The 16,042-nt window shown below is 36.4% G+C and overlaps 1 protein-coding gene across 2 annotated transcripts in view; it reads right to left on the reverse strand.

Annotated features, from left to right (window-relative positions):
- Positions 1–7,438, reverse strand: part of LOC134789818 (adenylyl cyclase-associated protein 1) — a 62,942-nt gene extending 55,504 nt beyond the window's left edge. For both annotated transcript variants that reach the window (XM_063760468.1, XM_063760467.1), the window contains exon 1: positions 6,576–7,438. In XM_063760468.1, coding sequence (XP_063616538.1) covers positions 6,576–7,350 — 775 coding nt within the window. In that variant the 5' untranslated portion in view covers positions 7,351–7,438. The remainder of the gene's footprint in view (positions 1–6,575) is intronic.
- Positions 7,439–16,042: the final 8,604 nt, after the last annotated feature.

Consider the following 16,042-nt stretch of genomic DNA (forward strand, 5'->3'; position numbering starts at 1 on the left):
GGTCATCTTACTATTCTAAATATTCTAATGTATCTGTTTATAATATACTTAGGACACATTTTGCACAAGAAGAACATTCATTTCATACAAATAACAACGCCTATTAATTTATAACGTGTAACATCTTGTCAAAAGTCTAGTGCCCGAGGTAAACATGTGCAAGTTGATCATACAAAAACAAAAGACAAATTTTCTTAGCATCTCCGATACGTCAGTCGAAGTAAACACGTGCTAGATAATAAAACAACAAAACAGCAAACAAAAAAACGTACACAGCTGCAGTTTTTATCAATTTCGGCAAGTTAGAAAGTATTTCTTAATGATGTATTATGCCGTATTGTTGTCGTTAAATAGAGTGAGCGTGACGCTATATAGAGTGTATTACTGTATAGAAAACAAGGTAAACCAACCAAAGTCAAGCAATTTCGACATTTTAAGGAGTTTGTCGTTAAATCGAGTGACGTTATAAAGAGTTTACACTGTAATCATGTGTATCTGCCAATAAGTAAAGTATTTACAACTTTTAATATAATTTAGTATCACTACTAAAAGTAAGACTTTTCTTAAATTCATTATCTTATTATCATATAAAATGAACTTTAAGACTGTACTAATAAATATAATTTACAATTTTAGCAACAAAACGACAAAACGATTTTAAATTAAAGTAACTTGGAAAGACTGTATTTTACGAATTGGCCGAATAAGTGGCGAACTGGAGTCATACCTACTTACCTAAACACAATATCTTAAAAGTCATATTTATTTCGTATTCATTTGCTTCGATACATTTGCTTCTTTAATTTTAGCCGCTGCATTTGTTACAATTTCATATATGTGTAGACAGGTTCTCCTTATTACAACGACATAAAGCTTATAATTAGCTATGGCAGTTCTGATAATGGTTTATTACCTGGCAACTAGTGTGAAAGTGACCCCAGTCAACATGAATGATTACCAATTTTGAGATCTATCTTAATGTATTTAGCAATATAATTGCAAGGTAACCAAGGTAGCATGGGTTTTTAAGGTTCTCGCGTGAAATCCTGCGTTTCAAATGCCGCTGTACTTTTTTTGCTTCGTTGGTAGATTAGTTAACAGTTACGTAATTGATAAAAATAACAAATAACCACAAAGTAGTAGTAGGTAGTATTTGTCTGCATACCTATTCTTCGCGAAACTATATAACTTACACCATTATATATAAAATGTGTTTCTTTGATTGAAATGTAATATGTAATGAAATTAACTTAAAAACAATAATAGTAAAAAAAATTGGCCAAGTGCGAGTCGGACTCACACACGAAGGGTTCTGTACCATTATCTATAAAAACGGTCACCCATCCTAGTACTGACCCTGCCCGACGTTGCTTAACTTCGGTCAAAAATCACGTTTGTTGTATGGGAGCCCCACTTAAGTCTTTATTTTATTCTGTTTTTAGTATTTGTTGTTATAGCGGCAACGGAAATACATCATCTGTGAAAATTTCAGCTGTCTAGCTATCACAGATCACGAGATACAGCCTGGTGACAGACGGACGGACGGACGGACGGACGGACAGCGGAGTCTTAGTAATAGGGTCCCGTTTTACGCTTTGGGTACGGAACCCTAATTAAGGTTCTAAACTAGGGACGAGTAAGTTCAAAATTAAAAATAGTAGACTATATAGAATAGGGACACCTACTTCCATTCATATACAGAGTCATTTTTGGACCGTTAGCCATATTGTGCGAGGTGATTAGGTAGGTCATACTGAACAACTTTTTCTATGGGACCAACCTCGAAATCCCAAAAAAATTTGGTCTTCCCATAGAAAACGTCGACATCCACTCGACCAAAATGTATGAAACGGCCAAAAAAAGATTTTTGATTTCGGAGTTGGTCCCATACAAAAAGTTGTTCAGTATGGCCTACCTAATCACCTCGGACAATATGGCTAACGGTCCAAAAATGACCCTGTATTGTATAGTTGGTTAAATATATTATATTAACACATGTGTTAAAACTGTTATAAATAATTAAAAAAAAATTCATATGCTAAACGAGTTCATCTGAAGTCAACATTCAATACCAGACCTTGCATACCCAGAGCTAGAGCATTGATTGGCTCAAACTGTTTCGGATCCGTTCGGGTCGGTCTTAAGTACCCGTGTAAACGGAGATACGTATCTGAGAAACGTTTCTTGGGAACGGTTCTTGGATACGTATCCGGATCCCGGCGGTTCCGTGTAAACCGTGTTCTTAGCACCGCCGGTCTTAAGAACACGAGTATTCGTTTCGGCGTGTAACACGGATACCGGGAGCCCTACTTCTTACATTAAGCGGTAACTTTGACTGTCAGCAGTTTACTTTTGACAATTTAGTTTACCATAAAGCATAAAATATACCGCTGCCGATGATGCCGATGCCGCACAGCAATAACTTTTTGGTTTACTAATAAAGCATTATTAGTAAATAAACCTCACCACATATGTATGTATTTATAATTTTTATATTTAACTTCACTTCTTTTCTTTAAACTGTCGGCAGCTGGTGAACATGTTGCAACATTCAATTATGTTCAAAAGGCATGGAGTCGGTACTAAACAATTAAGAGTACAATTTTATTAACAACAACCATGTGATGTCTTTAATAGGCAGTAATAAATTGAAGGAGGCATTCCATGTGGCAAGTAGGTACAGTTACAGATTAATACGTTTACATCTTCTTTAAAATATAACTAAGCAAGAAAACGTAAACCTCATCAGCTAAACTCATTCTTAAATGTATCGATAACATTTTGAGAAGGTACTATACTCGCGATCACTCGCTCTACTTAGTTTAGTTAGTTAGAGCGCAACGCGGATGCCGACGGTCTGATAATCGAATTGAATTTAAATTATAAAATACAATTTAGATAATTTGGCTTGTAGACGCTAAATGCAGGCACGTTAAATATTATCAAGCCAACTGATGGAAACCAATGTAAATTGTAAACTCGTATCCGCATATGAGTAACGGTAAACAAGCAGCTTTATAAAGTCTGAACTCGCTAATATGCACTCAGATTAATTACTTGTTCTGTTTGTTTTTGCCGCTAGCGACGTTAAATGTTTGTTTTATAAAATGAAACGTAAAAAATAAGCCGGCTTCATAATTGAAGTACGGCATTGCTCGTTTATGAAATTTTAATTTATCCATAAAATTGTATTTTGTATTGTTACCTCCGCCACTTAAAAGTCAATTGCGCCATTTCACGCGATGTCTTAAAATCACACCGAATTGGCCTACAAAATCTATTTTCACATCACCTATTCGAAAAAAGGCTTTTTCTTCCCCGCTAGGAGGGATCAAAGTGGCACTTTTCTTCCCTGATAAGAGGGATCAAAGTTGTACTTTTCTGTTCTAGGACACGATTTTTTCTTTCATACTATTTTTTTTGGTCAAATAATACATATTTTGGAACGTAACAATTTCCTCATAGTTGATGTGAAAAGCAGTACCTATGTGTCACACGGTATCAACATTATTTCGTCTTGGGCGTTAACACTTGAATCCCTCATTACGCTCAGGATTCAATGTACGCCCTTGACGGAAATACACCGTGTTTTTTTGATTTCCGTTAATTTCAAGGGTACATTCCTGAGCTTAAATCAAGTAACTTTCTCAAAGACACCGGTATTCTAATTAACTCCATTTCGGAGATAATCAATAATTTATTTTTTTCCTATAAGGCCTCTACAAGCGTGGACACTTGCCTTAGGGCCGGTTTACATATTGATTAGTGTTTAGAATGAGTTCATAGATTTGCTATTAAACTTAAGTACAATCTCGGTCGATCGATGTTCGAAATGATATTGATATGTCACAGATTTCAATTGTTTGGTTGAGTTAAATGTAATGTTCGTGTTACAACAACGCTATATGCGACATTTAATTAGGTACTTTATAAACTATTTTTTTTATTAAAAAAAAGCAAAAAAAAAAACATCTTTTTTTAAAGTTAACTATGCCATTTAGTTCTCTTAAACGTACTTAACCATACCCCGAAGTTAACGGAATTCAATAAAAACACGGTGTATATCATATTGATCCCTTGTAACACAAAACTACTATTTGATCTAGAGGAAATGCCAATGACAATACATAGTTATTTACGATACAAATGCGGAAAGCAATAAACGAGTGATGATAAATTAAAAACCGGGCAAGTGCGAGTCGGACTCGCGCACGAAGGGTTCCGTACCATAATGCAAAAAAAACGGAAAAAAATGCAAAAAGAAAACGGTCACCCATCCAAGTACTGACCACGCCCGACGTTGCTTAACTTTGGTCAAAAATCACGTTTGCAGTATGGGAGCCCCACTTAAATCTTTATTTTATTGTTTTTAGTATTTGTTGTTATAACGGCAACAGAAATACATCATCTGTGAAAATTTCAATTTCAACAGACAGACGGACGGACGGACGGACGGACGGACGGACGGACGGACGGACGGACGGACGGACGGACGGACGGACGGACGGACGAACGGACGGACGGACGGACGGCGAAGTCTTAGTAATAGGGTCCCGTTTTACCCTTTGGGTACGGAACCCTAAAAACGACCAAAGGTAGAATTTGTCAATAATCAACAAAAAAAGTCCGAATGCTACTAGTACACCCTGCCACGAAGATCGACATATAGAAAAGTTATTTTTTTTCTGGATGACATGGATTTAGACGTAAAGCTTTGATTGGAAATGATAGGCAAGATACTAATTATTGCCTTAAATTAAAGATAATTATTACTTCAAATTATCCGTGCACGTGAGAGGTTTCACTCTTCAATTACCAGTAGGTACTCTTTAATTACATTTATTGATGCCATTGCAGGCATTTAAATAAGGTAAACCCCTTGACAAACAAACTTGGATTAGATTAGAGAACATTTTACGCAAAAAATCAACATTTTTTCGCCTACGTCTGAAAAATTTTACGTCACGACTGCTGGTGCTGAATAATTCTCATCCGGATTATGATAATTGTGGACCAGATAAAAAGCAGGTTTGGAGTTGACGATAAAAAAAAATATAGAAAATGAAATATATTTAAATCCTACAAGTAGGTGCCGGTTCGTGAGGCTCGCCTTTGGAATGGTGGAACTTGAATAGAGTATGGTATATAGAGGCATTACTTATAAAGTACCTATAGTTTTGTTGGGCACCGGCCAAGACCATTGATTTTTCTCCCACCCCAAAAGTTAAGAAAACAAAACGGTTTTAGGTAAGACATCAACATTTTCACACCTATTTCTGGAATGATTGGTATCAGATATTACAGGGGGGAAGTTGGACATAAATAACTTAATATAAGTAATAAATAAGTTGTTGACTTTTAACAAACGCTACTTTTGTTTCTATTAAAAGATTGTAGTTTAATAACATTAATTGCGGTAAAGTTATAATTTATTGAGCTAGAAGCATGTTTTATCAGTACGTTTAAATCTATATCAATAATAAAGTAGTCGCCCCAAGACCAATGAAATAATCTTGTACTTCACATAGGTACCTACATATTAGATATATGTGTCGCAGTCGGATCGTATAATCCGCCGTATTACATTACGGCTAGCCGTTTTCAAAAACAGGGGCGTTTTGAAATGCGGCGGTTTAACGATTAGCCGGATTGAATGCGGCTGAATGAGAATCCGCCGGAATGTATTCGGCGCCATACCTTCTTCAACACGGCTAGCCGTAATGTAATACAGCGAGTCATTAGCCGCCGCTTTGACAGTTTTTAGTTCCCATTTTTAACACCCGTGGCGCTGCCTGACAAACGCTGGGGTGTCCATCAAATCTGGAGTTCGTCGGACTGTTTCTTTTCAAAAAACATTTCTTTCGCAACTTAACTAGACGGAGCCCCGCTTCGCGGGGCTCCTATTTCTGAGCGGTTTGCCCTTGGGGCATCTGAAGCTACCTAACGAACCTAACCTACCTACCTATTGATTTAGTGAGACGTCCGTGAAAACATTACACTTTGGGGAAAAAAGCGTAGGTAGGTAAGTAGGTTAGGTTCGTTAGGTAGCTTCAGATGCCCGAAGGGCAAACCGCCCAGAAATAGGAGCCCCGTTTGCGGGGCTCCGTCTATTTAAGTTGCGAAGGAAATGTTTTGGAAAATAAACACATGTAGTGCGGTGGGACCATGGTAAAAATAAATTAAATTGCAAACATTGTCAAACTCCGGTTACGTAGGCGACCGAAAGAACTGGTCACTCTACAATCTAAAATAGTAGTACGATGCGGCTAAACGTTGGCCGCCTTATTGAAGAACGTATCGCAATGACAATCCGGCTAATCGTCGAACCGCCGCATTTCAAAACGCCCCTGTTTTTGATAACGGCTAGCCGTAATGTAATACGGCGGATTATACGATCTGACTACGACATATGCACAGATTACAATACCGCGCATAGAAGTTTCTGTGCAGCAAGGAAATCATTAACCCACTTTCCTTTTATCTTCATATCGCTTTGTCAGGGGTGCTGGCACGGCAATCTGTCGTCGGTAAAGAATCCTGGGGGCGATAACATGTGTACTTAACAACCAACTCACCGGGTTCAGCAACTACAGGCCCGAGGGGGTCGAAACGAACGCGGTGCTCGACGGCTGCGCGCGCGGCGCATACCAGGTCGGAGAAGAATCGATGTCTCCGCATAGCCAGTTCGTCCCGTCCCACTGGCGTTGCTGGAGGCTCAGTCGGCCCCTCGGTAGACTCAGGTATACCCTTTTCAAAGACGTCATCGTCATCAGAGCTTGGCTCTTGAAAAGACTTGTGGTCCCCACTTCCAGTGCTAACACTCGTTTTAAGTATCCCAGTAGACTTACGTCGGCCGCCAGGCCGCATATCAAAATTCGTCTGTGCTAATTTTTGCTCAAGGCGCGCCAATTCCTCTAACGTAGCCGTATCTCGACGGTAATCAACCGAGAACCTTTTGAAATCCATGCGGCTTTTCTTGATATCCACCGAATATCTTTTTTTCATTAATTCCCTTTTATACACTTGGGCTAAAATATCATCATTGATAACATCATCAGTGGAATCATCGCCTGGATTTGTGTCAACTTCATCAGATATTTCAATCTCACTTACGTCATTTGTACTCTCAGGAATACATATATCTTTTTCAGGAGCATCTGGGGTAACTTTTTCTTGTACGATTTTATCGTTACAAGGTTTTGGCACAGCCTCATCTTTCGACTCACTAACTTCCTCTCCCAACTTCTGGTTTGCATCGGCAACTTCGAATTCAGACATCGTGTCTATCTTTTCGGGTTTTGATTTACTTTTGGGTATCTTTTTTGGTCGCGCACAGCAACTTTTAAACATAATTAAAATATAAACAGTAACAATTTTTAAAGAACTTATTTTCAACAAACAGAGACCATCTATTAAAATATAACAGAGACCATCTATAAAAATAGTCAAACATAACAATATAGTAATATTTTCTTAATCCGTGTAAATACTTATAAATAATCTAATTAACCAGTGATTTCAGCGTTTTCCGCACGATGTAAGTAGTTAATATACAGGATGTTGTTTTGTCGGCGGCCGGCCGAGCGCTCGGCGGCGGGCGACTGGCGGACTGACGCAGGGCCGATGCGCCGCGACCGGGCGCATCAGCCACCCGCGCCGTCCCGCGCAACCCGAGGGACCCCAGCCTTGTTACCCATAAACACCGACTGCTTCAATAAAGACGAACCAGCATAAATCTAACCTCTTTTTACGCAAAGCTACTACAAATCTCGGTATCAAGTTACACTAGGAATAAGCCCCGAGTCGAGACAAAATGATTTGTGACTTGAGTAGCAGCACTCTACCCCACAAAACCTCCACAAAAGTACGTACACCTTACGCACAGGCACACATTTCGAGTAGAGTAGACATAAGTACTCGTAACTTTCAACTACACAAAAGCTAACAAAATGCAGACGTGACTCCGAATCTACTTAGGCACCTACATATCTAACAAAGATATCACGTGATAAAAATGATAAAATATTACATATGTATGAAATTACAGTCGAAAGATAATAATAATATTAATAGTGTTGCTCTCGTAGCAATCAGATGGCTGTTATTTTATTAACATAATGTACTTTTTACCTTGTTTACATAATATGTGTGGCATCGCAATAATTCAAAACGAATAAAACAGATATTATTTGGTTCTTTGGTAAGTATAATTAAAATGTCACTAGTAAGTAGTAGTTCGCCCCGAACTGAGAACTCGCGGTTTAGCAAAAAAATATATAGAGCGATTTTGTTGCACCTACTTACTCGTATATTAGTGCGACATAAAATAGTAGAAAATATTTTTTAAGAAAAATAAACCGACTTCTAAGGAGGTAAAACCTCCTACTTTTCTAGTAGGTAGCATTTCGTTTCTGTAAGGGTCGCAGTTCTAACCTAACCTAACACACTTTTGTTCGGTTCTGTGAGGATCGCAGTTCAAACCCACTTAACGGCGCGTGCGGTGCGGTGTACGGGGGTTTGAGCGGGAGAGGCTAGTAAGTTTGGCATCATTATACTTTATAAGTACCTACATTTTATGGTAGGTAATCATTTGGTTTATTTAGTTTAGGTATCAGTGGTTTTCCGGGTCTAGGTCCGAGTCCGGGTCCAAGTCCGGGTCCGGGTCCAGTTCCAAGTCCAGGTCGATGTCCAGGTCTTGGTCCAGGTCCGGGTTCAGGTCCAGATAAGAGCCCGGATCCAGGTCCAGGTCTGGGTCGTTCCGTTCAAAATCGGTCCAGTAATGACGGAGATATGGAGTAACAAACATTAAAAAAAAAACCGGTCATGTGCGAGTCGGACCCGCGTTCCAAGGGTTCCGTACATTACCTAATAAGGAGGCACACTGAAAGGTTAGGAGGACAGATGTCGCCCCAGCAATCCGTCATTGTTTACGATTTGTGACAAGAGCATGGTTGCGATTTTTTACTAATACTTGCGATTTATCAAGAAAAATGTGTTCATTTATGACTGTATGGGAACTGCAAACCGAGCTGCGAAGGAGAATTGCTACAGTTGATGGAAAAAAGGCTGATTTGATACAGATAATCACTTAATATATTCAGGATCGCAAAATAAAAGAAAGACAAATTGAACGAGGATTCTTGTGATAGGCATTTGAACCTGTAGAAAACACCTTTTAGCCAAGCTAATATGATGAATAGCGCAACCAAAGGAGCTAAATTATTGTTTTTCACCTGAACGTCCTGAACTTATACGAAACTAATGATCTGGCCGACTAGCCGACTAGTCGGCCGACTAATCGGCCATTCGAGCGCCGATTAGTCGGCTAGTCGGCCAAATCAATAGTCGGTACATCACTACTCATTTTTTATATGTGAAAGCGCGTGAATTGCCTTTATAAAACCCGTAGGGGTCAGATCAAAAACTAAGTGATTAGTACGACTCACGCTTGACTGCACATTTCTAATAGGTTTTCCTGTCATCTATAATTAAAGAACTATTTTGTATATTTAAAAAAAAAATTTAGACCCAGTAGTTTCGGAGATAAAGATGGGCGGGGGGGGGGGGGGTAATTTTTTGGCTATTTTCTTAAATAGCTTCTAAACTATTTAATTTAAAATTACAAATTTATTTTAAAATTACAAGAAATATATATTTTACATTCTTAAAATGAGCTCTTTTATTTTATTTATATGTAACACGATATAGTTTAAAAAACATTTTTTAATTTACTCATTTACCCCCCAAAAGTGGCCTCCATGATTAAAATGCATTTATTTACGTAAGATATTCGTCTTTGGGTCACGAATTTACATATGTGTACCAAATTTTAACTTAATTGGTCCAGTACTTTTGGAGAAAATGGGCTGTAGGGTGGATTTCATCACCAAAAATTTCACCATACAAAAAAAATATTTTTTTTTAATGTTTAATTTAACACGATTCTAGCTGGGTAAAGTAATAGGGGGCTGTATATTGAGGATATTTATGGTATTTATACAATCATTTGTGGCTTATATTTGAAGTTATCGCTTTCGGAAAATAAAACGCAAGATGGTGATGACAATCATGGTATGGTAATGACTCTTTTATAGACGGTAATGACACTGCATGTACGGTAATGACGATTTGGGAACTAATTTATATATGTATTAAAAACGTATTAAAAAAACAAAAACTTTTTTTAATTGTAAGGCTTTAGAACTTTAATAAACATTACAAATAACATGTTTTTGAACATAAGACTAGCTACATAAATTATTTTTAGAAAATTATAAAAAATACATTTTATTCATATAAATAAATATATAACAAGTATTTTTATTGTATAATTTTAAATAATTTATATTCCGAAATAGGCAATTTATGTATTCATTAATTTTTTTGGGTTTTTTCAATGTTAAATCATAAAAACAATATTGTACTCTTATTATCAGTTTATACCCGCATCTTCTTTTATCTACTGCATAACTTGGTACTTATATCATATTATAAAATTGCTGGCTTACCAGTGAGCTTAATTTTTATGATTTTTTTTTTTGATGATTTGATTCATTGCATAAGTTTGTATTTTTGTTGTTTTATAAATTAACTTTAAAAATAGCTATAATGATTTAAATCCATATATATATTGTTTAATAGCTAAACATTAATATATAATCAGTGTTTTATAAGTTGCAAGACCCCTACTTGTAATGCATGTCATAAGTTACAAAATGTTAGGTATTGGGTCCGGTGACTACCCAATGGTATAATTATTAATTGCCGTAATTATATACATCAATTAATATAATATTATCAAAAAACATAAGGCCATTACGATAGTGAGCCAGTACCGTAGCCTATGGTCGCTTAAAACTTAATATATGTTGCTTGTTTAAATACTTTGTTTTAACACGACTAACATGCAATTACAGACTCTAAGTTGCACGATTTACATTATTAGATAATAAAAAATAAACATTTGTATGTTCTAAGTTCTAAGTGACCTAAATTTTGCCTACTTCAGTCAAAATGTTATTTAAAACTAACCATCCTCTAGTGTGAAAAAAATAGTCATATCTTCTTCTACATTTATTCTACATTTATAAGGTAGACATTATATAGTGTTATAAGACATAGAGAACGTTTTTCAAACATACAGCTTAATTTCATAATGAATTATAGCAAAATAACTAGAAAAGTTTCTGAGAACCGTCATCACCATACACATGAAATCATCACCGGTCGTCATTTTTTCCCGGTGATGATGGGTATGGTGTTGACGATTTGAGAGTTTCTTGTTTTTATTTCTAGAATACGAATAATAGTAGTTAATGTCTATGCTACACAATAAACTTCATGTAGTTTGCCATTCATTTCAATAATTATTTCTAATATATCATTTGTAACTTTTTTAAACCAAAGCATAACGGTGATGATGCTCTGTTGTGACAAACTACGTTTTACAAATTTGTTCGTAATATTTCTCACGATTCAATGATGTGACTTTATAGTGAAATCATTTTTGGCATTCTATATTAAAGTGAAAAATAGGGCAAGGACTTTTAGCGGTATTTCGTTGTTCATACACGGAGATAAGCTCACATTGACATTACCATGACGGTGTTGACGAATATTTGTGACAAAATTTTAAATATTTTTAAATGTACTTTCTCGGTGAAGGAATTATTGCATATTTTCCCATGTGTTTAAACAACAACATGGAAAAGATATAAGTAAAAGAAAGATCGCAATCGTACGATAGGTATGCTATAATTTTCACTGCAAACAATAAGGTTCAGATTTTTCCGGTAGACGGTGATGATTTTAGACACATAAAACATTTTATATAAAAAAAACTATTAAGTTATTGGAGATGGTAATTGAAGGAACATGAAGATAATAGTTCTTAAAAACATATAAAAAAGTTGCAACTCGCACAACCCACTAGTTTTTTTTATAAAGACCGAACCATAAGTTTTCGCAGGATTTTGAAATCCACCCTGTAACAGACGGACAGACAGACAAACGCACGAGTGATCCTATAAGGGTTCCGTTTTTTTCCTTTTGAGGTACGGAACCCTAAAAACACACAATCAAATTGATAACCTCCTTTTGAGATTTGGAAGTCGGTTAATAAAAGAGGGCGCCACTTTCTACGTAACTGTCACATTTTTGACGTAAAATGCTTACACATGGCAACAATTTTGTATGGACATTTTTGAATTCCATTTTATTTAATTTCTACTATTTTATGTCGCACTATAGGCGGCATTGGATCAAAAATCGCGTGGATTTATTGCAAGGTCTGTGGAACCCTTGTAACTGATAAATTTAAGTCACCATATAGATTAAAATAAACTGTATCTGTGGTAAGCCGAAATATTTCCTGTCGAATATTCAATGTCACATACCTATATTATGTTTATTTTTATCTTGCTAATTATTCCAATATGGTAAATTTAAAAACGATATTATAAAAGTGTAAGCCAAGCACTTTCATTTGATACCAAACTCGACCATACTTTCTTGCAAATAAAATGACCAGAATAGCAAGCCCCCTCACAAACAGCTTTTTGGCCTTCTAAGCTCTTCTAGCTCAATAACCTCTTGATCCAGCCTGCTCATAATTTAATGACTAAAATATAATGCCCTCGACTACATGTTTACCCAATTTAATTTAAATTAGAACAAATTTACTTTAGTTATTGAGTATCAAACTATCTTCTGACAGTTCAGCTTAAAAACATCGAAATGCCGGGACGTGCAGCTAGCCAACCGCATGTTCAAAGTTGAATGTAAGAACTTCACTTCGCTTTGCTCGCTCGTTCGATCATATTAATAGAGTTATCTAGTTTTTACTTGACGATGCACACTTAAACTTTGAACGATATCACTGTCATATTTCAGTCCCTTAATTCTGTACTAGAATGAAAATTGAATCAGGCCCAGGTAATAAAAATAAATTAATCTTTAATCGAAATCCGGAGGCGGAATGGGATTGGAAACTAGATTTTCTCCCACAGGGTGACATTTCATACAGAGGACCGAATGTGTTAAATGCAGGGCAAAAAGAAAATCACATTTTCCCCAACCCCTGACATCGTCGGGAAAGAAAATAGGCTCCCTGGGAAATATTACTGTTACCGCCGCTCTCTCGTATTCAGGGTATTTTATGAGAATAATATTTAATTCAGGTCATAAGTTATTCTAATCTATATGAATAAATAAATAAAATAAATATTAGGGGACATCTTACACAGATCAACCTAGCCCCAAACTAAGCAAAGCTTGTACTATGGGTGCTAGGCGACGATATACCTACTTATATAGATAAATACATACTTAGTCGTATATACATAGAAAACACCCATGACTCAGGAACAAATATTAGTGTTCATCACACAAATAAATGCCCTTACTGGGATTCGAACCCAGGACCATCGGCTTCGCAGGCAGGGTACTATCCACTAGGCCAGACCGGTCGTCTAATTAAATAATTGGTATAATTGGTATCATTCTTTATTCCATTTGTTTGTTGTCACATTTTCCGTCCTCTTTTCATTACAATATTTCGTCTTGTTCACGCGTAGTCGACCAAGTAATATACTAATATAATATCAATCGCCTGCCGAAAAAAAGCGTGCAGTACCCCTAGTGTAAATTTCATTCGATAGCGTGAAGTGACGTGACGTGACGTACGCGTTTGCGGTAAGTGTCATTTTGTATGAGGTTTTGAGTTTCCAAAACGTCCCGCTTGACGCGCTGTTCAAAATCCCATACAAAAATAAACACTAGTGGCTCTGTGAGCTGTAGACCTCGCGAGCATAGCTTATTTGGACCGTGCACGATGACAGCGCCACACAGCGGTTTGATCAATCAACAATACGAAATTTTTAATTTAATAAAAAAAAAAACGAAGTTGAAGTGAAAAAAAATACAAAAAGTTATGTCTTACTGGGGATCGAACCGAGACTTTCTGTGTGCAAACAAAATAAGCGAATGTTTGCAAAATGCGCCATGATAGTTCTTAGCTAAGCTGACGAAATTCGGATACTCATTCTCGAGTAAAAACTAAATATCTAAATACCGTCTAAACCAGCAATACAATTTTTCTGCATTTTTTGCCATTTACTATGTAAACATGTCTCAAAAAGAATACACTCTTATGATACCGATACGACTAATTGTATAATCGCGAGCTATCACAACTTTTCCATTTTGAAAAATTTTCAAAAACCGGCTCGACAAACAATTTTTATCGGTTCATAGAATTCGGTTACAAAATTTCACGAGAATCGGTTAAGAATTGCGACCTGTAGAGGAGAACATCCGGACATACAAAACTAAATATCTTAATACCTCCAAAACCAGCGAAATAAATTTTCTGAATTTTTTGACATTTAATCTGTAAACATGTCTCAAAACGAATACACTCTTATAATACCAATACGACTATTTGTATAAGCGCGAGCTATCACAACTTTTCCATTTTGAAAAATTTTCAAAAACCGGCTCGACAAAAAAAAATTATCGGTTCATAGAATTCGGTTACAAAATTTCACGAAAATCGGTTCAGAATTGCGACCTGTAGAGGAGAACATCCGGACATACGAAAGCAAAACGCCCGAGTCAAAACGTAGACCTTCGCTTCGCTTCGGTCAATAACGGAAACGCGAACGCTCGTCACGCTATCGAATGAAATTTACACTAGGAGGGGTTCTGAATGTGTGGAAGAACCAATATAGTTTACAAATGTTAAGGACCTGTATATAAAACCTTAATTTAAACTGTTTAATAAATAATGTGCATGGGCTTCGCTTCGGTCAATAACGGAAACGCGAACGCTCGTCACGCTATCGAATGAAATTTACACTAGGAGGGGTTCTGAATGTGTGGAAGAACCAATATAGTTTACAAATGTTAAGGACCTGTATATAAAACCTTAATTTAAACTGTTTAATAAATAATGTGCATGGGCTTCGCTTCGGTCAATAACGGAAACGCGAACGCTCGTCACGCTATCGAATGAAATTTACACTAGGAGGGGTTCTGAATGTGTGGAAGAACCAATATAGTTTACAAATGTTAAGGACCTGTATATAAAACCTTAATTTAAACTGTTTAATAAATAATGTGCATGGGCCTAGTAATTATGTTTGGAGACAATTAGTCTCGAAAATCCCGAATATTTAACAGCACGCAAGAATTATATTTACCTGTCCTAACTATAATTCATCATCACTGTTCTTATTGAACGCTGTTGTGATTGAGTTCGAAGCGCAATTGTGTATAGGTAAGCCACAAAAAACGTATCAAAAACCTATAACATGAATAAACATATCGTATCTATACATGTATAGAAAAGTGCAATAGCTATTTAGAATGCTGAGGCGTGGCAGTGGCAGTGGCTGTAATGGCAAGATGACTATTGACAATATAAGGGCTGATATTCACAAACGTTTAGCGACGTCTGCCTCAGGTAGACCAGTAAATGTACATCACACATGGCCTGAAATTAGCAGAAATTCAGCGCCGGGATTACTAAGATCACGAAATAAATTCAGATACCTTCAAACTTCAAATCACTTTATTGCCAAAACATGATAAGTTGTTGGTACAAAATAATAATAGCAATACAAACAATATATAAATTCTTTTCTCAAAAATGGACGGCAAAGTCGACTTTGCCGTTTAAAAAATAGGTTGCGAAGCGCGTAGTTTATGGTCAGTCAAAAATTAAAAAGTTAAAAACATTGCAGTCTCGATTTTGGGACTGCAATGTTGCATACAAATTCCATTATTTGTCGAGTTCCAAACTTTTTAAAAGTTGAAATGGCCATATCAAATGAAGGCACAGGCCCATTAAACAGCCAAACAGATGATTAGTACCGCGACTATTTAGCTGTCTCAAATAGGTTGGCGTATTTTCGGCAGAAAAATACACTTCTATTTTTTTATTAAAAAAATAAAAAGGTGGCAAAGCAAATTTTTTCAATTGTTTCTACTTTTTTCTGTGAAAATATATACGTAAGAAAGTTGCTTTTGTAAAATATTTCTA

This window comes from Cydia splendana, chromosome 4, assembly GCF_910591565.1.
Source record: "Cydia splendana chromosome 4, ilCydSple1.2, whole genome shotgun sequence".
NCBI classification, from domain to species: Eukaryota; Metazoa; Arthropoda; class Insecta; order Lepidoptera; family Tortricidae; genus Cydia; species Cydia splendana.